General features: G+C 42.8%; 1 protein-coding gene across 14 annotated transcripts in view; it reads left to right on the top strand.

Moving 5' to 3' along the window:
* ESRRG (estrogen related receptor gamma) overlaps positions 1 to 25,509 on the top strand; it is a 507,715-nt gene that overhangs the window by 336,104 nt on the left and 146,102 nt on the right. For all 14 annotated transcript variants that reach the window (XM_053667349.1, XM_053667344.1, XM_053667342.1 and 11 more), the window contains one exon: positions 23,231 to 23,646. In XM_053667349.1, coding sequence (XP_053523324.1) covers positions 23,244 to 23,646 — 403 coding nt within the window. In that variant the 5' untranslated portion in view covers positions 23,231 to 23,243. The remainder of the gene's footprint in view (positions 1 to 23,230; positions 23,647 to 25,509) is intronic.

The following is a 25,509-nucleotide window of genomic DNA, read 5'->3' as shown; positions in this document are numbered from 1 at the left end:
GAACTCGTTTCCCAACTGCAAATAAAATGAGATATTTGCCTTAAGCCAAGTGACTCCATGAAATGTAAGGGCACTGAGTAAAAACCAGGAGCGTCAGGTCCTGCCTCCTCCACATGCCCCCCTCTGACCTCACCGGTCCACCTGTCCCCAGCTCCACACTGGACACGCCCACCCCCCAAAGGTTCCGTTCCTCCAGAATCAGGAACAAGGACTTTTCCTTACTCCCCTTACGTTACCTTTGCCTGGGCAGCTGTCTGCTTCTCCTGGAGTCACGTGAGTACTCTTTGCTGCTGATTAAATGACTACTCTGGACAGGCAAAGCAGGATGCAGTTGACAGCGACACAAATTAATTAGGAGTCGTTAAGTGTACTTGTTTGGGGTGGTGGTTAACGACAAGAACCGGAGCCGACACGCAGAGGTATTTTGAGACTTTATGTATGTACAAAGTAATGAATTATTTTAGATCAAAATTTAACTATATCAACATAGGAACACGTGAGCTTCTTACGTATTGCCTCACTTGCATTTATTCACCACAAAATGAGCTCGCTGTGCTGATTTTTAAATGTTTGTCCTAAGACATACACGCAGGAGTCCCCCTGAGCCTTGTTTCATCTCCGTTCTTACCCTGATCTCAGGGTGTCAGGGTGTCTTTGATCCAGTTTGCACGGGGCCAGCTTTCTATCGTCTTTGGCTGCACACCCCTATGGTTTAATCAGATCCTGTGCTTCCGTCCACTCTCCCTGGAATTCGTAATCATTTTTTCCTAAAATCCTGATTAAAAAGTATATTTGTTGTGATAGAAGGAGTTTCCAAGTTGGTTACTTCCATAAAATGACAATGAAAACTTAGTAAATTAGCATGTGTATGTGCACATTGTACTTGCTATAAACATCTTTTTACCATTTTAGAGATTTCTCCTTTCATCCTCACATAAGGCCTGAAAATCCATAGTCTGGATATTAATTTTAATTTTATTTGATTGGTGTTTTCATTAAGATGTGAACATGAACTTCTAAAGAAAGTGAGGTGTCCAAATATTTGTCAGGAATTTTAAAAGAGGAATTTCATAACTTGTCAAGGAAATACCCAGGAGGAAATTAATTAGTGTGACTATATGCTTTTCCAGAATGCTAACTTTACAATTATGCAATGAGTTGTTAAGTCTAATGATTTAATTAGAACTTAAAAAATAATATAAATGTTACTAAAAGCCTTCATACAGCACATTGTATATTTTAAAAGTAAATCTCCTTTTAGTGGTTCTTGAAGTCTGCCATTGATTGTTTAGCCAGATCAGCTACGTCTGTGGAAGGCTAGCTCCTTTAAATACTTCTCCCTCATAGCAGTTATGATAGTATTAATTATATGGGATAAGTAGCAAGTAGTAGCACTTACGTTGCTCTCTCTTAATTGTCTCCAATAAAGAACTTCAGTACGCCATTCATGGGGAAGAAGAGGGATGGAACCAAGTATTTCGATGGGCCCATGGGGAGAGGTGATCATTTGGGTTTTCCCCAAAGCAACCCTAATAAACAGAACAGTATTTACTTAAGCATGGACAACAGGCAGCGTTACCTGGTCCTCTTCTGTTTTGGGGTGTCGCAACTGGCCCAGGCAAGATGGCAGATTTCTTTTTTTTTTTCTTAAAATACATTGATTAAAACTGGGTTGTATGTGGTGGGAGAGAACCCATGGCAACAGAGGAGACAGGTGTGCTGATGAGTGTAGACAGAAGGAGCAACATCTGTGCACGCAGTTAAGGCAAACCTACCAGGGCCTCCCTGCTCCCATTTTCTGTTACTGTTTGGCAGAATGTGCTACAGCTCATCTCAAGGCCCTCATCGGAGGGTCCCAGAGGTACAGGTTTTTAAAAGGATGCACTTTATTTGGGGATATAAGATACTAGGGTACAGATGATGGGTTTGGAAGCCCGAGAAATGTGTGCAGGTCCCTCAAGTACATTAAGTTTGATGATCTGATAAAATAGCACGCAAAAAATCTAAATGCTTGGGGACAGTGGGCCCCTGATAAACATTTCCTGCCTCCTCACTTTTCTTTTAATAATGGAGTTGTTCATAGCACTAGGAAGCAAAGTACAAAACTGAGGTTTCACTTCTCAGAGCCAAATTGGCTTCTCACCTCAACCGACAAATGCTGAAGTCGAAATGAGTCATAATGAGGATTAGTCAGGGAAGCTTGAATTGAACCTCCTTTCTCCTGCCTGTGTGACTCCTTATCAGCCACCTACTCCTTATAATTGCAGGGTTCACTTTCTGAAATTAGCAAAGGGAAAAGCCAAGTCACGATGGAGACCTTGCCCCTTGCACTTGTCCTCCCTGCTCAGCAAGGCAGGGAGAGGCTAGGACTGTGTGTGTAAGGGTTACTGGTTGTTATGAGAGGAAATGTAGAAGTAACATTATAAAGGAGAAAGGGTCGATTCTAGCAGAGGACTGTGAGGTTGAAGATACTGAACAAGGGGCCCCTGTCCTCATGTTCTCCCATTTCTTACAAAGCACAGGGTTTGCCTCCCTCTGGTACTGCTCCAGGAACACTGTGACCTGACTTCAGAAGTTAGAAGCCACTAGAAGCCTTGTTTCTCCTAGTACGAGTACCCAGCTCATATATTTTTTTAAGATTGTGTGTGTCTGTGTGTTTGAGAGGTGGTCCTCAGCCTATTTCCGATGAGTTTCCTGAAGAAGAGTGAAATCAACTGGTTGAACTGATTTTACTCTCCTGTGGCGATATTTTATTTATATGATAAAATGCTTGGAAAGTGATTAATTTGTCAGGGGAACATCTTGTTACTGTAAATTTGCTGAATATGTAATAAAATTGCCCTACCGTGGGTGGGAAAAGGGAGATTTTTTTAACAGCCAAAATAGCCAGAGGGGCCTCCTGTATTTCCATCAGTTCATTTTTACGCAGATGTCTCTCTTTAAAAACAAAGGCTTCAAAAGGGCTCCCAGCTTCGGATGGAGAGGTGCAGGAGCTGGCGAGGTAAGAAAAGAAAAGGGGGCGGAGTGAGAGGTAACAGACATGGGGTGGTCCTGGCGCCCAGTTTACTCTCCTCAGACCAGCGATGACTGATACATCCATTAAATTTCAGCCCAGGCTTGATTGACTGAGTAGATTTATATAAATTAAAAAATACAGGTCATATACCTTTTCTGATAGACTGTAAATGAGAAATAGGAATTCCTTTAAACCTCAAAGGAGGAAATCCATAGACGGGGCTTTCTCGTCAATAAAGTGCTATAGCATCAACTCTTCTTGCTGTGTTTGTACAGTCAGTTCGAGTTAATAGACAAACATCACACCAGCCTTCCCCCAACTTTTCCAGCAAGCAGTAATTTCCAAACGAACTTACATGTTGTAGAGGAATTTTGAGCTTCCGCTGCCGTGTGAACGTGGGCTTTGCAGATGTGAAGGAGCCAGGGACCGTGCCTTGCTTCATTTATTTTTAAAGGGTAACAAGTGACAATGGCATTAGTTAAGGAGCAGTGACTTTTATTCACACTCGTTCTCCTGGCTCCATGTCCATTTGTCCATTGGAATGAGCCACTTATCATGCTCCTGGGTTTTTCCTCTTTCAACATTGAGAGTTATGGAAGGAAAACCCCATTTTTCCCTGGCCCGCCATGACAGGCAAACTGAAGATTGTGGTCATTTGGATTAAAAACATATCCATCACCAGCAGTCGGCAGGTTATTATGAGGTCTCCTTTGAATATATGAATTTCATATACTGCATGTTGGAAGTCTGAGAATGCCAACTTTTTAGATAAATAATTATCCCATTGGTGATATACAGCACACTGTTGCCATATTTTCTCACCTTTAGAGCATTCCTGCCCTTATCACCCATAACATAAATCTTCTGCTTTCATATTTAACAAAACTACTAGGGTAACAACCTCCTATAGTCAGCCAATCACACACCATCATTGGACTAGCACTATTCATTTCCTTGCAACAGAAATTTCGGTAAATTGCCCAGTTTCAATTTGACAGCATGTTTGATACATCAATGCAGATAAGTAAGTCAATGACCTTGTTTAGGTGCTGGCTTTGACCTCAGTACACGGTCCTCAGCCCCGTGTGCTTCCGTGGATAGAAAGATGGACGAATGGATGAAGTTCCCTGCATCAGTCAGTGTCATTATCTGGGCTTCTAATCTGTCCGCTGAATTTTGGAGAGTGGGGAGAGACCTATACAAGGTCAAAGCTAGGTTGGGAATGACCCTTTCTCAAGAGACCTATTATTTCTACACCTCAATCCCGCCAGTCACTGAACCTTTGGCTCCTTAGGCGTGGGGGAGAGGCATTCTTCCAGATCACCAGGAGCGGCTTCTGGAGTGATTAAACTGCTTACCCCTTTCCCATTTCTTTCTCTGATCACCCCCCCCACCACCACCACCAGTTTATTTCTCACTACAAACCTTAGTTTCCTCACCTGTCAAGCTCATGCTGTGCACTGACCATCACTTACTGTGATATTTGTGGTTTCCCAGTCAACAAATAAGCTTAGTGATGAGGGTGGAGTTTGCAGGACCACACGTGAGCTCCAAGAGGAGGCGCAGAATCTTATCTGTCTAAGTAGTTTGCTACTTACCATATTGGCCAAGTGGCTCAAGAGAGGGACTGAGGTCCTATTTTCCTTTTCCACTTTTCCATCAGTGTTCCCACCTGTGCTTTGGATAAGAACAGGAAATACCCCTGCCCTGTTTGCCTTCTGGAAAATGGACAGGTTGATTATCGTAGAAGGGTCTTACCTTAGGGGCAGGTGGAGGAGACAGGGACTTATGTCTCTGAGAGTGTGTGACCCAGCGGTCTCTGAGGCTGGGGACCGTGGTACCTGACACTGTGCATTGTTGCTATGACTCCACAGAGGAGTTTTCCACGGATCTTGCACGGAACTATGAATCTTTCCCCCAGCAGTGGAAATGGGTAGCTTTATCCTCATTGTATGGGCTCCCTGTTCTTGTGGTTAGTGGCCGAGATGGTTGAATGGTGTTAGACAGTTTCAGAAGTTATCTCTAGCCCCGGACCTGTGTTAAATTAACGGCACCCACTTGGAATCTGATGGAGGGCTCTACCCTCATGAATGTCTTGTATCACTTCCACAGAATCTTCATTCTCAGCCTGGATATGTTGACTTTCTTTTTTTAAACTTTTAAAAAACATCTTATTTACTTATTTTTGGAGAGAGGGGCAGGGAGGGAGAAAGAGGGGGAGAGAAACATCAGTGTGCGGTTACCTCTCATTTGCCCTCTACTAGGGACTTGGCCCACAACCCAGGCATGCGCCCTGACTGGGAATCAAACTGGACACCCTTTGGTTTGCAGGTCCCCACTCAATCCACTGAGCCACACCAGCCAGGGCCAGAGATGTTGACCTTGTGTGAAACTCACCACACTTTCCTTTAGACAAAGATCTCATCATTCTTCAGAGCCGCCAGCACCCATACCTTGCACATAGTAAATACTCACTAAAGATTTGAGAATGTGTTCATGTAGAGCTCTGATACAAACTGCTAGCACAGCCTCTTAATCTCAGACATGGGGAAGTTAGGGAGATCGTTCTGTGTGACACTGTGACCTACCCTTGGTGAAAACTCAGTGGTAGTGAGTGTGCAAAGTGTTTAAACATACATAGATCACAACAGATATCAACAGTTGAATGATTTGGGTGTAAGAACCCCAGTTAAGCATGGATTTATATTTCAAGTGAGGTCCAGATTTGCTTTCCAATTTGATTATTCCAGCGATCGACATTTTCTCCTGTTTATTGTAACATTTTGCATCTGCCTTGCTTGTTAAGCTTTTCAAAAATTGGCATATCTGTTTCCTCTTTTGAGTCCCAATATTCCTATGCATTAGGTAAAATGGGCATTAATTAGTACCCCCTTTTCATGATCAGATAACTGAGGCATAGTGAGTTCATTAATATGCATTAACTATACATATCGATATGGTTAGTTAGTGATGGCCACTTATTGGCTAGAAAGTTCTACCTTATATCTAGCTGCATGCTGTGAAATAAGTCAGATTTTCCCTTATTGGAAGGCTGTAATCTTGTTCCCATCAAATAATAAACATCCTTTAGCCTTCTCCTTACTATGATACAAATAATCTAATACTTTCTAAGTTGCTCAGTAATTTTGACTGTTTAGCACTGTTATTCTTTGTTTCTGGTCACTTAAGGACCAAGCAACTTTTTTTCCTTTTTGTTTCGTTTTGGTCTCATTTTTGTTCTGATTTCAAATCGTCATCAGAGACACATCACAGCACTTACTGAGTGTGCAGTAGTGTAAGAACATTAAAGCACTGATAAATAAAACCTTTAGGAGATTGAAATGTTAATATAATAGGTATGACTACAGTTGACACAGTTTGTTGGCTTTCATAAAGTATTGCTATTAAATCTTTGTAGCACAGTGTTCTGTATTTCAAAGTAGATAATTGAGATGTAGAAAGTTCAAGTTCTGGCTCTCTCACTGTTTTTTTCTCATCTGTAAAATGGGGATCAAACTTGTCTCCCAAGGTTGTCTTGACAATAAGTAAGTGACTAACTTTTCCCCCCACTAGTAAAGAGAAAAATAAAATCAATTCCAGGTACCTTTTCGGGACATTTGAAATCATATCAAGGTGTTAAAGAGCATTATCTAGTTTGTTATCATTAGTGGTAGAATAGAAGACCATCTATCAATACCTTCATCTTCATGAAGTCTGTCTACTAAAAGACAGACTTTTAGTAGAATCAGAGTGCGGATATTTCATGTAGAGTTAGACAGATATAAGCCAGATATAAACACCTCTGTGATCATGTGGATAACAGCGTTAGTAAAAAATAATGATGAAAAAGAAATGGTCTTCAACTGACACAGTGCCTTGCAGTTTATTGCTTGATTCCTTCAACTACATCTCTTAAGTAACATGTTGATGAGGTGACTTGAGTTCAGCATAGTACAAAGTACTAAGAACACAAAGTCAAACAGGCTTCAGCCCATGTCTTCAAGGAAAATGTTTTTAAAAAAACGTTTTACATTTTGAGGAAATTGTACTAACTGCATGGGAGGAAATCCCATGCAGTTAGTAGTTGAAAGTAATACGGAGAAGTCCCCTACCCTTCACTTGATTTCTTGTGTAATTGTGGTACAACATCACAAGCAGGGACTTGGCATTGATTCAGTCCACACACCTATTCAGGTTTCCCAAGTTCTCCTTGCATTTCTGGGTATATCGTTCTATGTAGTGTTGTTACACATGTAGATTCCTTTGTCTCCCCCAAATGGTTCTATCACAAGGTGTTAGTTCATTTTTACATTTTACTTTGTAGAAACATGATACTTTGTCAAAAACATTTTAGCTTGACTGATTCTTATATATTATTTATGGACCACCAGGGGTACAAAAACTTCTTTTGATGATGCCTATCATATTTATCTCCTTTTTTTCCCCACTGTCTCTTCCACCATCTGAGTTCTGATCTTCCTCGCCATTGATCTGGATGCATATAATAGCTTCCTAGTTGGGCTTCAGACACCCAGGGTTCAGAGATGTGATCTATTTGTTTTATCAGGTGATAAGCCTAAAACGTAATAGGAATGACTAAATGAACACATGGACATTTTTGTAACCAAAGCAGTGTTTAATAAAGCACATTAAGTCATGTTTCCTCCTTAGAAATCTCCAGTAGCTTGCCATCACTTGCAAAATGACCTCTAATCTGAATACCGTGGACTTTCAAATGTCCCACAGCCTGTCCCCACCCTGCCTTTGGACACTTAGAAGATTCAGCATGCCTTTATTTCTCAGGACCAACCAACCCCTCCGTTGTTCTCTGAGCCCACCGGATGACCTCCCACGTCTGGGCCCCCTCCTTTATCCTAAAGCAGTCCTTTTCCTTTGTGCTCTTGGATGTCCCTTTGAATTCAGTGCTGCCTTTGCAAATCACTTTTTTAAATATTCCCACAACTCACTCTATAAAGATAGACTTCTCCCTGAACAGGTTTGGCACCTGAGGTTCATAGGCAACATGTCAGAACCCACGGTTAATAAATGACAGTGTTGGTGAACACAGAGCCCGGGCATCTCTTTAAAAAGCTTGTAATCATTTACTCCTTCACCCTGCAGGGCTTTTTGTTTGGTTGTGTTATGTTTTACATCAGATCTCATAGCAGGTTTACTGTGAACTTAGGAGATATAAAAATAACTGTTCTGTACTTAATGCTTTATCTCTGGTTCTTGAGATTGTTATGAACCGCACTTTAATTTAGGAAATGTGTGTTCTGACATTTAAAGTCCGCTGCTTTATGTGTATATACGAGTTCGTGGCTTGTTTACTCACTCAACAGCTGAGGCAAAGGGTTAAATTTAGAAGTAGAAACCCATGCATGGTCCTCTTCAAGGGGAGGGATGGAAACCTGTTTGTACAGTAAAATGAGTTGTTGACTATTTTACCCTGCATTCACTGCAGCATTATTGACAATGGCCAAGATACAGAAGCCACGTAAGTGCCCATTAACAGACAAGTGGATAAGAAAGCTGTGGTACATATACATGATGGAATATTACTCAGCCATAAAAAAGAATGAAATCCTACCATCTGCAACAGCATGGGTGGACCTAGAGGCTATTATGCTAAGTAAAATAAGTCAGAGAGAGAAAGACAAATATGATATGATTTCACTCATATGTGGAATCTAATGAATAAAATAAATGGATGAGCAAAATAATTACAGATTCGTGGATCCAGGGAATAGAATGATCATTGTCAGAGGTGTGGAGTCTTGGGGAGCTGGGTGAAAAAAATGGAGGGATTGAAAAGCACTGATTGGTAGTTCCAGAATAGTCATGGGGATACAGCATATGGAATATACTCAATATAGTATCATGATAATTATGTGTGGGGCCAGGTGGGTACAGGAAATACCAAGGGGACCACTTTATAAAGTATATGATTATCTAACCAGTACACGCTCTGCCCTTGAAAGTAACACAAAATGATACTGAATGTAAACTCTGATTGAAAAATAAAAGAAAATAAATAAAAAGCAAGGTATTAAGTGTAAATGTAGAAATAGGCTCATAGCTTTGTGGGAACATGAAGGGGGAGCGAGGTGTCAGGAAAGACTTCCTAGGGACCTAGTAACTCAGCAGAAGTTTTAGCTGATGAGTCTGGCTGGTGGGGTGATGGGGCAGAGGGGAGGGGATGCGTTGCAGAGAGAAGGGAGAGCTGTCGGGTGGGGAATCAGGAGCTGTAAGCACTGCATCTCCATGAGGTCGGAGTCTCAGGAGTGAGACTCGGGTTGAAGAGATGCCCTGGCCGAGTGTTGGAGGTGAGCACCGGGCTCCCTGGCTCAGGGCCTTGGTTGTGAGCCTGTAGAAGGGGTGGCGGCATTGACAGGGATAGATGGTAAACTTGGCCGGGTTTGTCTTCAGGAATACAGTTTTATTCTTCTGCAGGGTGCTCTTTGCAGGACAGCGTGAAGGGGCTGTATAAGCACGTGGTTCCTCCCCTGCTGGAACTGCGTGCTGGCAGCCCTGCGGTCTAGGTCCTTTCCTGCTCAGGAAAGTCGTCTAGATACCCTGCGTGGGCAGCATCTGGTAAATTGGTGACAGGATACATATTTTTTGAATTTGGTTAACGGTGCACATTTTCTTTTCTGGAAATTTCTTTGAATTACCCATTTCCTTAGAAATGTATAATTTTACCCACTCAGGTTTTATATATATTGCTCCTCTCCCCTAAACGGTCTGTACGTTGTTTATACTTCTATCTAAACCATATTTTTAAAAAATCAGTTGGCTTTCCTCTTTTTCTTATCGTATTCACTTCATAAACCCAAAATTTCTTTTTATTCTGTCTCCCATAACACTTAACTCCCTTGTTGCGAACATTAAACCAAACCAAACCCAAAATTTCGAAGTCCTACTGTGAATTACTTGCAATGACAGATCACTTCTCACACGCTGCGTGTTCGCTGAAGCCGGTTTAGAACGGGCCCTGCTTTGTGCTTGGACAACAGGGGTGAAGTCGGGTTAGCTTGCTCTACTTCCAAAACATGCACATGAATGCAAGGAATTATTTTTGTGTTTACGGTAACAAGTACTTCCTGAGTTTGTAGAGACAGCATACAGAAATGTGTTTATCATTCAGATCAGTAGGTAATTATGCCCTATAGCTCTAACTTTGATTTCATCCTTTGCCTCTTTAATAAGTTACAAAAAAGACTTGGCCTAAGAGATGGAGGCCTGGAATGGACTGGGTTCTACCTCTAATTCTGTGTGTCCTTGACTAAGTCATCTCTGTCACTTACCTGACCCACTGTGTCCCTGTGTGCAGAGGAAATGTAGAAGTAGCTGGTGATAAACTATAGTTATAGATCTTGTTATCTAAGACCGGGTACAGAGTATAGCAACCAGTAGAAACTTCTGGTCACAGGGTGTTATTGTATCTAACTTAACATTCAAAATTTTCCTTTTGGGTCAACTCTATCGAGATAAAGCTCACAGACAACAGAATGTACATTGTCAGTGCACAGTTAGATGACTCCTGACAAGTGTGATCCCTGTAGCACATTCAGTACCACTTCCCTTATGCCCACTTGTCCACAGCCCTTGCTCCAGAAAATCACTGGGGATTCTCTCCCCAAAGAGTAGTTTTGCCCATTCTAGAATGCCACATAAACCGTCTTAGAGCATGTACTCCTGGCATCCACCTTGTCTTTGCTCACCAGGGTGTCTTTGATATTCAGCCATGGCATTGCATTTATCACAGTTCATTTATTTTTTATTGTTCCTAGGATTCCTCTGTGTGTGTGTGTGTGTGTGTGTGTGTGTCTAATTTTTTTTTTTTGCCTGGGGTATTGTGAATAAAACTGTGCTACATGTGTGTTTACCAACGGTTCCTATCATGGAGACATTTTTTTTAAGTAAATATCTAGCAGTGAACTCTTGGGATAGGGTAGCTGTTTTACCTTCATAAGAAACACTCAAGCTCTTTTTCCCATCTTAGACCCTACCAGCCATGTATGAGTTCTAGTTGCTCCACATCCTCACCAACACTTGGTCTTTTCAGTTTTGTGAATTTTAGCCATTTTTATAAGACTGGGGAAAATAAAAATTCTTTTTAAATTACAACCGACATAGAAACCATACAGATTGCTATGTACAGCTTAGGGATATCAAAATTAGCATATTCCTTAATGAATATTGAAACCTTCAGCAGTATTGTGTTATATGTTATCATCTTTATTATCTTTAATCACTTATATTTGTTTATGACACTCATTGATGTTATTATAGGAGATGTATATATAAAATGTTCATGTTTATGTATAAACATATTTCTTATAGTCTCAAGTTTTCTTGCTTGTAACAACATTGCAGACAATTTTGTCTTTTATAATCTCCCATTTCTCTTAAAAATGAGGCTTCGAATGTTGCTAGTAGTTGAAAATATCTTTATAACTAGTTAACCAGAAGTTAGTTAATCAGTCAAATGAGAGATTCTTCCCTGAAACTATGTATCTTTACAGAACAGATTTAGGACATTTTTCAGTTGGGTAATAAGATACTACCAGTTCAGGGATGGCATCTATATGTTAAAATTTTCTCTATCAAAATTCATTAATGAGTGACCATCATGTCCACCTCGAAAGTAAATCTTTTGATCGCAGTCTCTCCAATTATTGGCTGACCACAAGGGCTTCATATCATGCCACCCAGTTCGTGTTAGACAAGAAAGGGGTGATTCTTCCAATGCTCAGGGCAGGTCACGGTAGCGAGGCAGATGCCTAAGCCTGTAACCAAAACTTCTCCCCCCCCCACCAGCCCCATGTTCAAACACCTTTTCCTCGTTTTTGTAACGTGTGCCTGTGGCTGTGCACTTACTGTTGCCTTTCGAGACAACAAATATTCACAGAGTTAGAAGGCAATAAAATGCATTTAACACGAAATCTTTACTGAGCATAGTTTAATCTTTCTCTGATGCAAAAAGCACTTTATAATCTTATAGTTTCCACATCCTCTTCATTGTGAATGCCAGGTCTCATACTGGCTCAGAGTAGAAAAGATGGGGAACAAAAATATGATAATAGAATCTCAATTGAGAAGGCGAATTTGTGCTCACCCACACACATCTCTTTATTTTAAGTCGTACACGGTTTTTTCCATTCTCATTTCTCCTAGACCCCCCCTCCCACCCGGCTGTGAATATGTACATCCCTCTCTTGAGTTTCCTTAACAGAAATACAATTTCAGGCCTTCTCTTTGGGAAAACCATGACAAAGTGATTTTATAGCCAGTTTTGAAAGTGCCTAAACTTGACAACAATTGAATTTTATGACAACCTCTGCTTTTATGTCCCTGGCCTACTTTTATATCAGCATTTTCTTTTACCCCAAATATGAACAATTTCATATCTCTGCATTAGCGGAAAACAAATCCCTTTACCAGGAATAGATTTTAATAGAGAAGATCATGCGTAGTTCAAATCACTGGTGCCTTACCATCTTTATAATATGCAATTTCTCACTCACCAAGAACCGAAGCTTTTTTCTCTCTCTCTCTTTTTTTTTTTTTTTTTTTAGTGGTTTGTGTTCCTAGGGGTTGGGGAAGAATTAGTATTATGGAACTAAACCAGATTAAGGGGGAATGTGAATTAGATTTGGTAACAGATGGTGCCGTGGAAATTAAAGGTTCTTTGCGAATGGAAGCGACAGCAGCTTGTTCTCTCCGTCTCCCCTGTTCGTGAACTTGATAGACGGGTATAAATCACCACAGAGCTGTCTTGACAGCCAATTTCGAGAATTTGATCTGGTTAAAGACGCAGCTTTCCTGCTCCACTCACCGAAACCTGCTTCTCTTTTATTGTCGCGAGGCACCTTGTCACCCTCAGAAGAGCAGGGTCACCTGCCTGCCCTGGATGCATTTTGTGCTTAATTACCGTTTTCGAGTCAGGGTTTTAACTTCTTGTTTATTCAGCCTCCATTCTTGTAACATCTCTGAGGGATTTTTCCTGCTTTCCACTCACGCCTGTGCTTTTTCGTTTCTAAAGATGCTTTCCATGGTCAGAAGTTGCTGTCAGGGGCCCTCTGAGAATCCTGATTACCCAAAGCATCTTTTTAAAGAGAAGGGCTTTCATGGGTTATAGTAAAATTATCAAATCAGAAAAAAAAATTTTTTTAAAGGTGTTGCAAGTAGTTACCAAAAATAGGAATGATTTCAACAGAATTACCCAAGAAGGTGGGGGCAGCACTTGGGAGGTTAATAAAGACTCTGGGAATATCTGCTCCATCAGCTAAAATAAGCCCCACCTGGTAGAAAGCCGTGACCGCAGTGTGGCAAGACTGGTGTGTATCTGCTGTCCTCGTGGTGATTTAAGAAATCAGAGTTTAAACGCAGAGACTCTCAGGAAGAGGCTGGAACAAATTGCCTGGACCCGTTAAGTGCAGGCCCTGGGGTCTGAGAACCTCAGGAGACAAGGGCTGAGGTCCCCTCTGTACACATCCACGCAGCATTTGGGCTTACGGCATATCAAGGAAAAGGAAATGGAAAAGAGGGAGAAATCACTCCAGAAACGAAGAGAAGATTCTTTGAGCCAGCCACTAACAGTTGGTGGAAATGAGGCCTCCTACTGGCACTCAAATCAAATGTAACAACTCCCGGCTCCCCACTGCTTGCTGACAGCATGGTGTCACACACGGGGACAAACATTCACTTAAACACTGATTGCAGGGAATTGCCCTTTCCACCAACGCCTCCCCCCAAAAAGACGTAATGAGCAAAGGGAGAGCCGCGCCTCGGAAAAACCAGGAGGCCTGCTCCTCCGTCCGTGTGGACGCCACTGGGAGGATTCCTCCCTCCACGTGGCTGTGTGGTTTCGCTGTGGTGCAGCAAGTAGTTGCTGTAATTGTTGCTTCTCGTGCAGTACACACTGGAACACACACATATGCAGACATGCACACATGGACACATGTAACAGACACACAGAGGTACAGGCTTATACAGATACACAGAAATAGGCACACACATTTATAAAGACATGCAGACAGGGACACACTCATACAGATACATACATGCACATATACACAGGACATATACATATATACACATAGATGCAGAAACAGATATACGCTGACACACATACATACTCTATGCAGTTACACACATATAAATATACACAGAGAGACACACAAATACACAGACATGCATATATGCAGAAACATACATATGCATATACACAGACATACAGAGACACATAAGAGACACATTCACATGCAGAAACATGCATATGCATGCTAACAGACATACACAGATACCCAGACACTGATACACATATACACAGACACACACCGTCGCAGCCCTGAGTGGCTGCTGAGGCTGTAGCCCCCCCAGAAATGGAAATCTGGGGGGTGCGATTCAGTGCAACAGCCCCTGATCTCTGGTCTTATCTAAATCACAGGCCAATGGGGTCTTCATTTGAATAAGGTACAGTTTTTTAAAAAATGACGGAAGTGCCTTTACAAAGCGTGTAGGCGAATTCCCCTCATTGTACAAATGAGGAGGACATGGAGGGTCAGCACGGCACCATGACTCGGCTCAGGTCCCCCCCCCCCCGCACTGGGCCGGGTTCTGGCCCTTGCATCTGCCGCGGTGCCCAGGGCCATTCAGAGGGCAGGGGCCTGGGGAGAACAGACAAGTGAGCTGAGGGAACTCGGGTGCCCTGCCTCTTTCTTCTTTGATCAGTTTTTCAGAATTGCAATGAAGATTTAGAAATGTTTCTCTGCCTGTGTGTCTTGGGGCCTTTGAATGAGAAACAACGAGCAACTCTTTCTGATACTCCAGGCCTGGCCATTGGCTTTGCTGGGTGCTGTCTCACTGCTGAATAATCCGTTTTACAAAACCTGGTCAGCCACAGAGCAAATCTGTTGTCATTTCTGTGGCTTGAATTAACTGTCTCTGTGTATGTTACGTTATTTTCCCTGGCCTGTGTGTTTAAGCTTCACCTTCGCTTCAAGCAGCTAGCTCCCTGAAATGTTTAAAAAAGGAGAGATCAGAGGAAGAAGTCTTTGGATGCATAATTAGCCGATTTCCCTTCCTCCCTGCCTCCCTCACTCCTGCTTCAGCTGAACTACACCTGATATCAAGAGGATATAATCGTAACCTCTGCTGATCCTCCAGACCAGCTGCACTTGCATCCAGATGTTAACTAGTGCAGACTAAGCTATTAAGTCAACAGTATAAATATAGTTTCACTGCTGTCCAACCAGGAAAGGTGTGGTTTGTTCTCTCTTGGTGGTAATCGTGAATCTCTCTTGACCATAGAAATGTTCCCATGCGTCAGAAGCCATCTTGATTTCAACAGCGATGCCTTCTCAGTGTTTAGATTTTCTCAGCACTGCATCTCACCCATTTTTTAGGGTGTGTGTTTGAGTTCCACTCCAGTGAACTGGCCAGTCTTGATCAAGGCTGCTGCTTATTGGTTGTTGTAATTGCTTCTGCAAAACATTCTCTTAATGAGTAAAGGGTGACATCAACACTGTGCCCTCCGCATCTTCACATCAACCCCGGACAGCATTCCTATTCCTGCGCTGGTGCGGTGCACTGATCAGGAAGGGGAATTCAGGCAGGCCGAGTGTCCACTGACCTGGATTGGATGTGAACTGCATCACTGAGGTGGTGTGTGACACATCCATATTCCATTGTAATTTGTAAAGATCAGCGCGCAGACGCCGTACCAGGTGGATGTGTGTTTGCGTCTCCTCCGGCGAGATGACGTGGGAAGGTCTTCATTTAGCCGTCGGTCCCCTCCTGTCGTGTTGGCTTCTCTCCCTCGGTGGGCTCCTTTGACTCCCTGAAAATGGAATTGCCTGAACACAAGCAAACTTTATTGATCCATATTTCTGTTTGAAAGACCAGAGATTTGTAGAAGTCGGAGACTATCTCTTTTCCCTGGAAAGCTTACTGCGGAGAACGGCTGCTCGTGGTGTAGTAAATCTCAGAGACCGAATAAATGTTGCCCTCGGCAGATACTGTAGGCTTCCTTCTGGTGATTTATCTCATGTGGCTTTTCACCCCACGCTACCCTTCCTTCCTAGCAGTGACCCCCACCGCACACCCAGGGCCAGTGGACTCCTCCCTGGGGACAGGACTACCTGGCCAACACTTAGGCACTCCCTAGGTCGGTTGATGTAGGGGGCACCGTTCAAAGCCCTTGTGTTTCGTAGGCTTTTGGTCCCAGGAGAGGAGCTGGGTAAGGAAAGGAATATTCTTAGGTCTCAGAGATAAAATGTTTGCTCTGCATCTGTGGCGTGTCTGAGTTTCTGACTAGGCACTTCTCGACATTCTCTGTTACCATCCCCCAGTGTCGCAGAGTTGGGCAGTTGTGAGGATAGAGTTAATTAAGTTGCATTAGGGCAAATATACACACTTGTTAAAACACTTAATTTACCTCAATAATATTGATTACATGGCAGAAGTTTGCTTAAACTAAGTGGTATTTTTCTCCTACTGTTACAGTCCTTGAATGCAATCTGTATAACAGCTAATAGCCATCATCAGTTAAATATCATGTTAGTTATAAAGTAATGTCATAAGAATTGATTTGAACTTGGCAGTGGAGGGAACGCTCTCCCTTCAAAGCTGATGTAGATGATTAGCAGGAGTTTTAAGCAGAATCATGGTGCATATAAACTGCGTATGTTTTATAGACTTATAGCTACTCTATATTACGTGAGCGCCCATTACAGTAAAGAAGAGCTCAGACAGTTAATTATGCAAAACATCATGTATGCAATTACCCAGCATTATTATGCATTTAATAGTTTTATTGATCTGGTGGCAGCTCACTTACTGTATTTAGAGCTATAAATAAGTGATGCTCACCCCCAGTTTGCAGCGGGTCCAAGAAAACAAGCCGAGGATGAATTACCCTATGAAGCACCTGGCCTCAGGTCGGATCCTGGTGCAGACACCATCAGCCATTAGAATGTACAAGAACGCATCCCGATATTCCCAGGCTGTGTTTTTTCCCCATTAATAAACGTTTTTCAACAAGGAAGCGTCAGAACTCCCCTCGCCATGCAAATGTTAGGGACCATGGTTCTGTACCTCTAACGTAGGCTGGGTCACTCAACAAGGCCATCAGCAGTGGCCTCATGTGTAGGACTTAGTAAAGTATCTCTAAGGCGCTTTCTGAGACGTACATGCTTATCATACCCCCAGTCCCGTTAGGCTGCATGCTTTTATGAGTCAGTTTCTCTTGCTATCTTTCTGGGCTTTCATGGCTGAAAGCGAACGTTCTCCTTTTCCCTTCCTTTGTGTTAAGACACAATGGAAGGGCAGAATCAGAGGCATCCGTAGGTCTCTCTGTCGGATCAGACTGAACCCCCAACCATCCTGGTTTGCCCGAAACTGATGGGTTCCCGGGACATGGGATTTTAGTGACTAAACCAGAACAGTAGACCAACCAAAGGTCATGACAAAATTGATGAAGAAAAAAATAATTGCCCTCTAGAACCCCGAAAGCAGATGGGGTCTAAGAGAAATCCTTCCCAGCCATGGTTTAGTCATTAGGTATGAAGTTATACAGGGTGAGGCAAAAAAAGGTTTACAGTGTTCGTATGAAAAATAGTACAGTAACTAATAAATAATCATATAAGAACAAACTCTGTGTTTGCGTACTCACCACTGTAAACCTCCTTTTGTCCCACCCTGTATTCACGGCCACTTTCTTTTTAATGACTGGCCAGAAATGACTTGCCAGTCTGGGGCTGAGTTGCCCCAAATTTCCTTTTTTTTGGTGTAGTACACAGCCTTGCACGGAATTGGGAAAGCATCCGGCTTGGATAGAGGCTCTGATTTGTGGTTTTAGGGCGCTGGCCTCTTGTCCCCACAACTGCTTAGCTACCTCTCCCTCCTGTGTGACTCAAGCACCCGCTTGGCGGGGACCTGTTGGCTTGCTCTCCTTGAGGGAGTCAGAGGGAAAAGGTCTGTAAGCCGAAGGGCATTTGTTCAAAGACTCCAGAAGCAGCATTGCTAGATCATGGCGCCCCTGTTTCTGCAGAAATCTGCTTCAATAGACGGGCCTCGGCACTTATTTAAAAAGGTGTCAAACATGACACCCAAAGGTGTGTACATACATGTGCACACGCGTTTTCATCTTCCTGGGCATGTGGGTCTGGATTTACAGTTCTTTCTTTACAATCAATGATTGCCTTGCATTAGGTTAACCAGGCAGACCTTAAGATATTTCTTATGAAAAGCAAAAATCCTTTCTCTCCCTTCCCCAACTAAGCCAGTGTACCTTAATGCAATGATGATATGTTAGAGCCAGCAGTTGTCAAAGCAGCGTATTACAGCGACGCTGTAATGACACCCTGTCTCTGTAAAGTAGTCATGTTTTCTCAAATCACACGTTGCACAGTTGATTTCTGACATGACACTTCATTCGCTTGCTTTTCCCTTTCTTTGGCATCACCGTCCTCTGACAATAGCAGCTGGTGCCCATTTTGTTCCTAAGTGATTCACATTTTGCCACTTTTGAGTGCAATTATTTGAAGCAGCGAGAAAAACGCTCTTGTGGAGGAGCTGCTTGGAGCTGGAAGTCTCAGGCTGCAGCGGAGCTGCCGGGGTCCCAGGCTCGGGGGTCTGGGCCACGGGGAACTGCAACTTAGTGTTGGAGGTTCATTTCCTAAAGCATTAAAAGAAAGCAAAATAACCTAGTAAAAGTGTATTATTTTTTTTAACACAGTTACTTAAATATTTTATCTGGTGATTTCAGAAGGTAGAAGGCTAACCAATGCTCATAGATTCATTCCTAGTCTGAAGAGGTAAGTGATTAGGCGTGGAAACTGATTCCCTTTCTTTTTAGTCCTGAAATTCTGTAATTTAGTGAAGGGGCTAAGGACTCTCCCCCCCCTTCTCCCTCTCTCCCCCTTCTCTCCCCACCCCCTCTCTCTTCTTGTATTTAAAAACTTTCATAAAAAATTTGGATACAAATAAATAATGAGTTTGGAATTCAATGGTGGGTGGTGCTCTTAAGAAAATAAAATAGTGACTTGCTCAGTCGTCATTCACTGAGCCCATTAAGGTGTGTGTCACTGATTTAACTATAATAAAAGTTCCAAAAATCTTTTCCCTGTGTTACAGGCAGGAAAAGCAAAGAACACCTGTGTACATGTGTTTCTTATGAAAATTTTAGGCACCGTGTTTTTTTTTTTTTTTAAGTAGGAAACTAAAGTATCAAATAAACTGGAATTTGGTATGAAATTCAAAAGATGAAATTTAGCTGTTAAGACCCTATATTTTGATGAATGGGATAATAATATATAAACCAATGGAATATTATGGTTATCTCAGCATTTAACCATGAAGATATTGTCTACACTTAAGTCTCTCCTGGGGAGAAGTGGACAACCCCAGACACGAACACCCGTGGGTGGACGTTCACCGCAACTCACTCAAGATCACACATTTACCTGCATCTAGGTAGAATCCCGAAAACAATTAGACTGGCTTGATAATTATAATATAAATTGAATATTAACTTGTAGATTATATTGGACTCTTATTCTTTCTTCTCTGTGCATGGAAACATATATACAAAATTAATTAACTTTCAAAAATTGTATTTTTATGTAGTCCGGCAGGCAACCAAGAAGTTTTATTTGCCTGATCCTTAGTATCTAATACCAAATATAAAATTTACCTTAGCTACCCATAGGCAAGGCAAGGCAACAGGACCCTATGATGAAGCATGAAAATCAGAATTATTTGCAACATATCTCAAACCGCTGAAAATGCTTTTTTAAAGCACTGGAATTTCTCTGGTCTCAGGAAGGCTGTTACTAATCCCCTCCAATGTAGTTTCTTATATGGAAATGAACATTTTTTTGAGATAGTTCTTCCCCACCCCCCATTTGTTTTCAGGGTGGTCACTCAGAGAAGGTTTTTGGAAAATCACAACCTTGCTCCTTAGTGCTTCTCATCATTTCTCATAAAATAAAATAAAATAAAATCAACTACGCCGAGGCTTTAAAATAAATATTCCCCACAGTTTTCAGCATGTTATTTCTATTCGTAATTCTTAACTAAATTCAGATTTTTATTAATCCAATGTGACCGAAGATTTCTGCATTAAAAGCACAATGTGGACCTGGGCTTATTCTCTTTGGCTGCAGATAAAGCCATCATCTTGAAAATGGCTCTTTCTGACAAAAAGGTGTTCTTTTGAAATAAAGTCTTATTCACTACATTCCTCTTAGAGTTAATGTGAATTTTAGTGCCTCTAATTTTAGATTGAAGCGAAGTCTAGAATAAAACCCACCAGCTGACAATTGAATTTATAGATAGTTGTGAATATTTCAGGCTTGAATAATAGAGCTATAGAATTTCAGAGAGGGGGGGGGAGAGAATTAAGACCCACCGTAGTTTTAGGGTATAATGTAATGGTGTCTAGGAAGTGTTCAGGGTAATGAGCTACGTAGTCTTTAGGAGACCACTACATTCTTCCTGGGATTCTGCTCAGGTGGCACTTCCACATCGGAGAGGGGTCTCCATGGGGACAGCCCTCAGCTGCAGGGGTGGCCCCTTGGTCCCCTTTCTGCTCCTGGTTGAGCTGTGGATGAAAGGATCTCCACATGTGCCGCTGCACCCCTGCTTCCTGGGTCATTTACAGAAATCAGCGGACACCTTTGAAATGTCTCTCTTGGCGTCAAAATGTGCCTGCCCTAGACTTTGGAGTCAGACCTGAGTTCGAATTTCAGTTCCTCCAATTTCTAGCTATATGACTTTCAGGAAATTGCTGAGGCACTGTTTTCTAAAATGCAATATACCTCCTTTAAAGGTTGTCTTGAGGATTAAACCTGGCAGTATTTTGAAAAGTGCTCAGGTTAGTACCTGGCACCAAATAGGCACTTGATAAATGGCGACTCGTCTAGTCTTATGTTAATTGGGCAAAAGGTATTAATTAAGGGGGTTGTTCACGTCTGAAAAGAAACACGTGCAACTTAAAATAATTAAAACAATGTAATAAAAGCAGGTGCACTAAGGCTTTAAAATAAATCCACTGTGTTCACGTTCATTCACAGCTAAAGTGGCCAGACCTTGTGTAGGAGGAGATAGTGCCATTGTCCAAAGACTTCCCTGACATGTTGAACTTCCTGCATATCCTTGCATCCATCCAGGTCATTGCCAAGTTACAGACATTGTGGAGGGGATAGCTGGCTGGGGACTCCTAATCTTTTAGGCTCTCTAACAATGGGCTTTTGACACATACTCATGAAGGGGGACTTCAGACGTAACTGTTCTTATACAGGAAGGTCATATCTGGCCTCGATCCTTAAGCAAGTGTTCTGAAAGTTTTAGAAGTCAGTGAGTAAAAGTCTGGGAGAGAGAAAATTGGGGAAAGATTGACCCTAGAGGATACAAGAAGAGAGAGAAAGAAAAAAAGAGGCCGTGAAGAAAACATGGTACCTATTTTGTGACGAGGATGCCCAGAGCAGCTGTCCTCTGGGTGTGGCGGAAGGAATTCGGAAATGGTGCTGGTGGGCAGACACCGGAGAGTTCATTGTCATAGCCGTGAGAAATTCAGTGCCAGAGAGAGAGGAAGGGGGGACAACCATGTTTTAGTACCCTAATAACTTCCAACTCCAGTCTCAGATCATAATGTATGTGCGAGCGGTCCGGTAATTATAAGGTAATAAGTGAAGTGTGGTGGGTAAGTGCTCTAAATTAAAAGGGATTTGCAGGGCTGTTGTAAGTCAGTGCCGACCTGCTTTCTTTCAGACGTTGACTTGCAGAAAGTGCTTAGCCCTGAGTGCAGGCGGGGAAAGGGGGAGAGCGATCTATTAATTACAACACTCATTAATGGTGACGGGGACAAGCCACAGACGCAGGAGGACAGGGCACCCTCGTTCAGGCTGGCGAGGGGACGATGCTTTCTTTTGCTAGTTCTCATGGAGAGGACAACATAGGTGGGGGGGGGTCTTCAGGGGGCTTTCTCCCTCTGTCTCCTGGTGCTGCTAAATTGTAGACAGCAGAACACAATGTCCATGTGCAATACACTGGTTGAGAGGCAGATTCTTGCTCCTGACGTGGTCTCGGAACATTCCTGATGGGAAATTCCTTGATGTTCTTCATTTTAAAGTAACAGAACAGTGTGGGGAGGGAGACGTGCAGGGGAGCGTGAGATTGGTGCAATGGTAACAACATATCACTAGATTTGTAGTGAAAAAGAACATTGCACCCAATTGGCTTTACTGGGACGACTACCCCAAATTTGGGTGAGTGACCGAGACTCTTTGGGATTCCCATAAGTCACCTTTCCATTCCAAAGCAGTTATCCAGGTCCCTTTCTCAGCGGTCCCCTCTTCTTTCTGTGTTACGCTCTTAGACGGTTCCAGAGACTGTCTTAGAGACTGTGCTACAAAGGGTTTTGCACTGTGGCTAAGCGGAAGGATAGTAGGACCAAGTACACCTTTTCATCTAATTACCTTTTCAGAAACGGTATCCCTTAAGGGCCCCACCAAAAAAGATGGGCAGTAGAATTTTATATTGATGTCTCTCTACATTGCTCACTGTCTATGCAATAGAACCCTTTAAATAAGCAAAGGGATGCAGGCACTATTTCCTATGTGTCTCAGATCAATAAAAGACCCAGCGATGCTTATGGAAGCGTGCTGGCCAACAGTAATCTCAAAGCCAAACACGCATCTGCTCAGTCCTGAAAATAAAAGTTTGATCCTGCTCACAATGGAGTGATGGCAGAATCCGAAAGCGGAAAGGAAAAGGAGAGTGAAAACAAATATAATTTTAGACATAATGTGGACTTTGCCCGTCACTCCCGCTCCGTGGGTGAATTGAGAATCTAGAGGGTTGAGTTCAATATTGATGGTGGTTCTCCAAGGGGAAGGTAAAACAGAAAGGGTCTGACTCATTGGAGCTTTTGCTCATGGCCACTTTTATGTAACCCTGTCACGCCCGTATACCGATCACCTTCTTGTACAACAGGAGATATTGACTGGCCTGAGTGATGGCAGGCCGTATCTCAAAGGGCAGTGTCTTTAACATACAGAGTCTTGTCGTTTTTTTTTCTCATTTCCATCTTCCCTTTCACCGTCTCTATTTCATTTTACCTTCTCTTTGTTTCTGCCTCTTTTGACTGCTGTGTTTGACTCACTCTCCTCCTCTTTTTTCCCCCTGTCTCTCCCTGAATCGCAGGCTTCTCTGCAGAATGTCCAACAAAGATCGACACATTGATTCCAGCTGTTCGTCCTTCATCAAGACGGAACCCTCCAGCCCGGCCTCCCTGACGGACAGCGTCAACCACCACAGCCCCGGTGGCTCCTCGGACGCGAGTGGGAGCTACAGTTCAACCATGAATGGCCACCAGAATGGACTTGACTCGCCACCTCTCTACCCTTCTGCGCCGATCCTAGGAGGGAGTGGGCCTGTCAGGAAACTGTATGACGACTGCTCCAGCACCATAGTCGAAGACCCCCAGACCAAGTGCGAATACATGCTCAACTCGATGCCCAAGAGACTGTGCCTGGTGTGCGGCGACATCGCGTCTGGGTACCACTACGGGGTAGCGTCCTGCGAAGCCTGCAAGGCGTTCTTCAAGAGGACAATTCAAGGTGAGTGTGGGGCCTGGGAATCCCTTACCCTCGTCCAGCTCTACCTGATGGTGGTTTGGTGGGTGGGTTTCCTTGGTTCTCAACCCTGTGAGTCAAGGGGGACTGTGTTAATTCTATCTTGAGGTCAGAATAGAAATAGATGAAAATCAATAGTGGGGCACTTGAATAAACCACCGCAGGTCTGCCCCCATCCATTCTACTTTCACTGTTAAGCTCGAAGGATGAAAACGAAGGACCATGGCCATCCTCGGAGCGATGTAGGGCTGTAACACGACTGCACAGATGCACGTGGGCTTGCTAGTGCTTTGATCACTTCCGTTTTTCTTACAGATGTGTGGGAACAGTGCATACTTTAGACCCGTGGTCTAACAGTGCTTCTCAGCATGTCGTCCCCGGGTCACCTGGGGGTTTGGGAATTTGCTAGAAACGTGAACTCCCAGGTATCACCCCAGGTCACCTCCCTCAGACTCTCGGGGGGTAGGCCCAGCAGTCTGGGCTTGCCAAGCCCCTGGAGAGATTCCCACCCAAGTAGGGAAGCCCCCTCTCTCTTACCATGTTGCCACTGGTAACATGCCACCGACCATGGTCACCTCACAGTCTCTTGTCAGACACAGCTGACATTGGTTTTATGACTTTGTGGTGGGCCGGCTTTTACAGTATAAATAAGATTATGTTTGTGAAACTCTAACCCCTCTCCACATTTTATCCAAAGATGATTCTGAAGCCCTTCCTGGGCACATAGAGTAATCAGTCCCTTCTCCTTCCTTAAAGAGCTCTGGCAGGGCAGGTCTTCTCCATCAGTCGTTATGGGTGTTCTGGTGACTGTCCTCAGTGGAATGGGTTGTGCCAACTCCTGCTTTCTTGGATGGGTTCTTTTACACCGCTTCCTGGACCTGTGGCTCATAAATGCACCATTAAAGTGGTTACTTAGGGCAAATGGATTTTGAAGACATCACAATACATATATAATAGAATGCATATTTAAATCTAACCTTTTCATTGTCTTCCATAGTTATATTTCAATATTTTCTGGATCATTATCGCTCTATTTTATTAGCACTTTCTTGTAAAAATCCTTCTTGTATTTACTCTCATCTATAAGTCGAAGGCATTGCTACCTACCTCATGTAATGCTTAAGGATAAAAGATGTATAAAATCACATGTAAGTAAAAACAGCAAGGCCTAAATGCAGAGCTTCCCCTCACTTTGGGGCATTGGAAAAAAACTCTTCAGCCTGTTTACAAAGTTGCAAAACTTGGTTGGGAATGAAATGGCTGGTTTTCACCAGCCATTGTCAACAGTATTGGAATAATGAAGTTACAGAGTATCTACAATTTAAATTGTTAGTAATTCCATTTTGTTGACTCAGTTTGCATAGCTCTGGGGCTCTCTACACAAGGATAAGCAAATATTTGGGGATAAATTAACAAATACTGTGTGTACCAACATATAAAGAAGGTTCTTGTACTTACAACACTCCTGTTTCCTCAACAAATGTTTTCTGAGACTCTACTAGAAGCCAGACAGCTTGCTGGCTGGAGTTCTATGTTTTACTACATTTTGTCATGTATAAGACACACTTTTAGCCCAAGTTTTTGATGGAAAAATAAGGATGCACATTATACCTGGGTATAATGGTTACATGCCTGACATACCCAAAAATGTGGGTACACATTATACACAGCAAAATACATTTTATTAAAGCTTTGTTTCCTAATATTTGTGGATGGAGGTTACTTCCTCACACAAATGTCTCCTTGCCTTGAGGGAAAGCCAGATAATTTTGGGGTGCGGGTGGTGGATTAAACTCTTCGGACCTCAATATGTTTTGTAAAGATAGGACAAGTATTTATAAAAAAATT

The sequence above is a fragment of the Artibeus jamaicensis genome, unplaced genomic scaffold, assembly GCF_021234435.1.
Source record: "Artibeus jamaicensis isolate MK-2021 breed Jamaican fruit bat unplaced genomic scaffold, CSHL_Jam_final contig_467, whole genome shotgun sequence".
NCBI lineage: Eukaryota > Metazoa > Chordata > Mammalia > Chiroptera > Phyllostomidae > Artibeus > Artibeus jamaicensis.
Note: the sequence above shows the minus strand (reverse complement) of the source record. Positions and strands in the feature narration are given on the sequence as shown.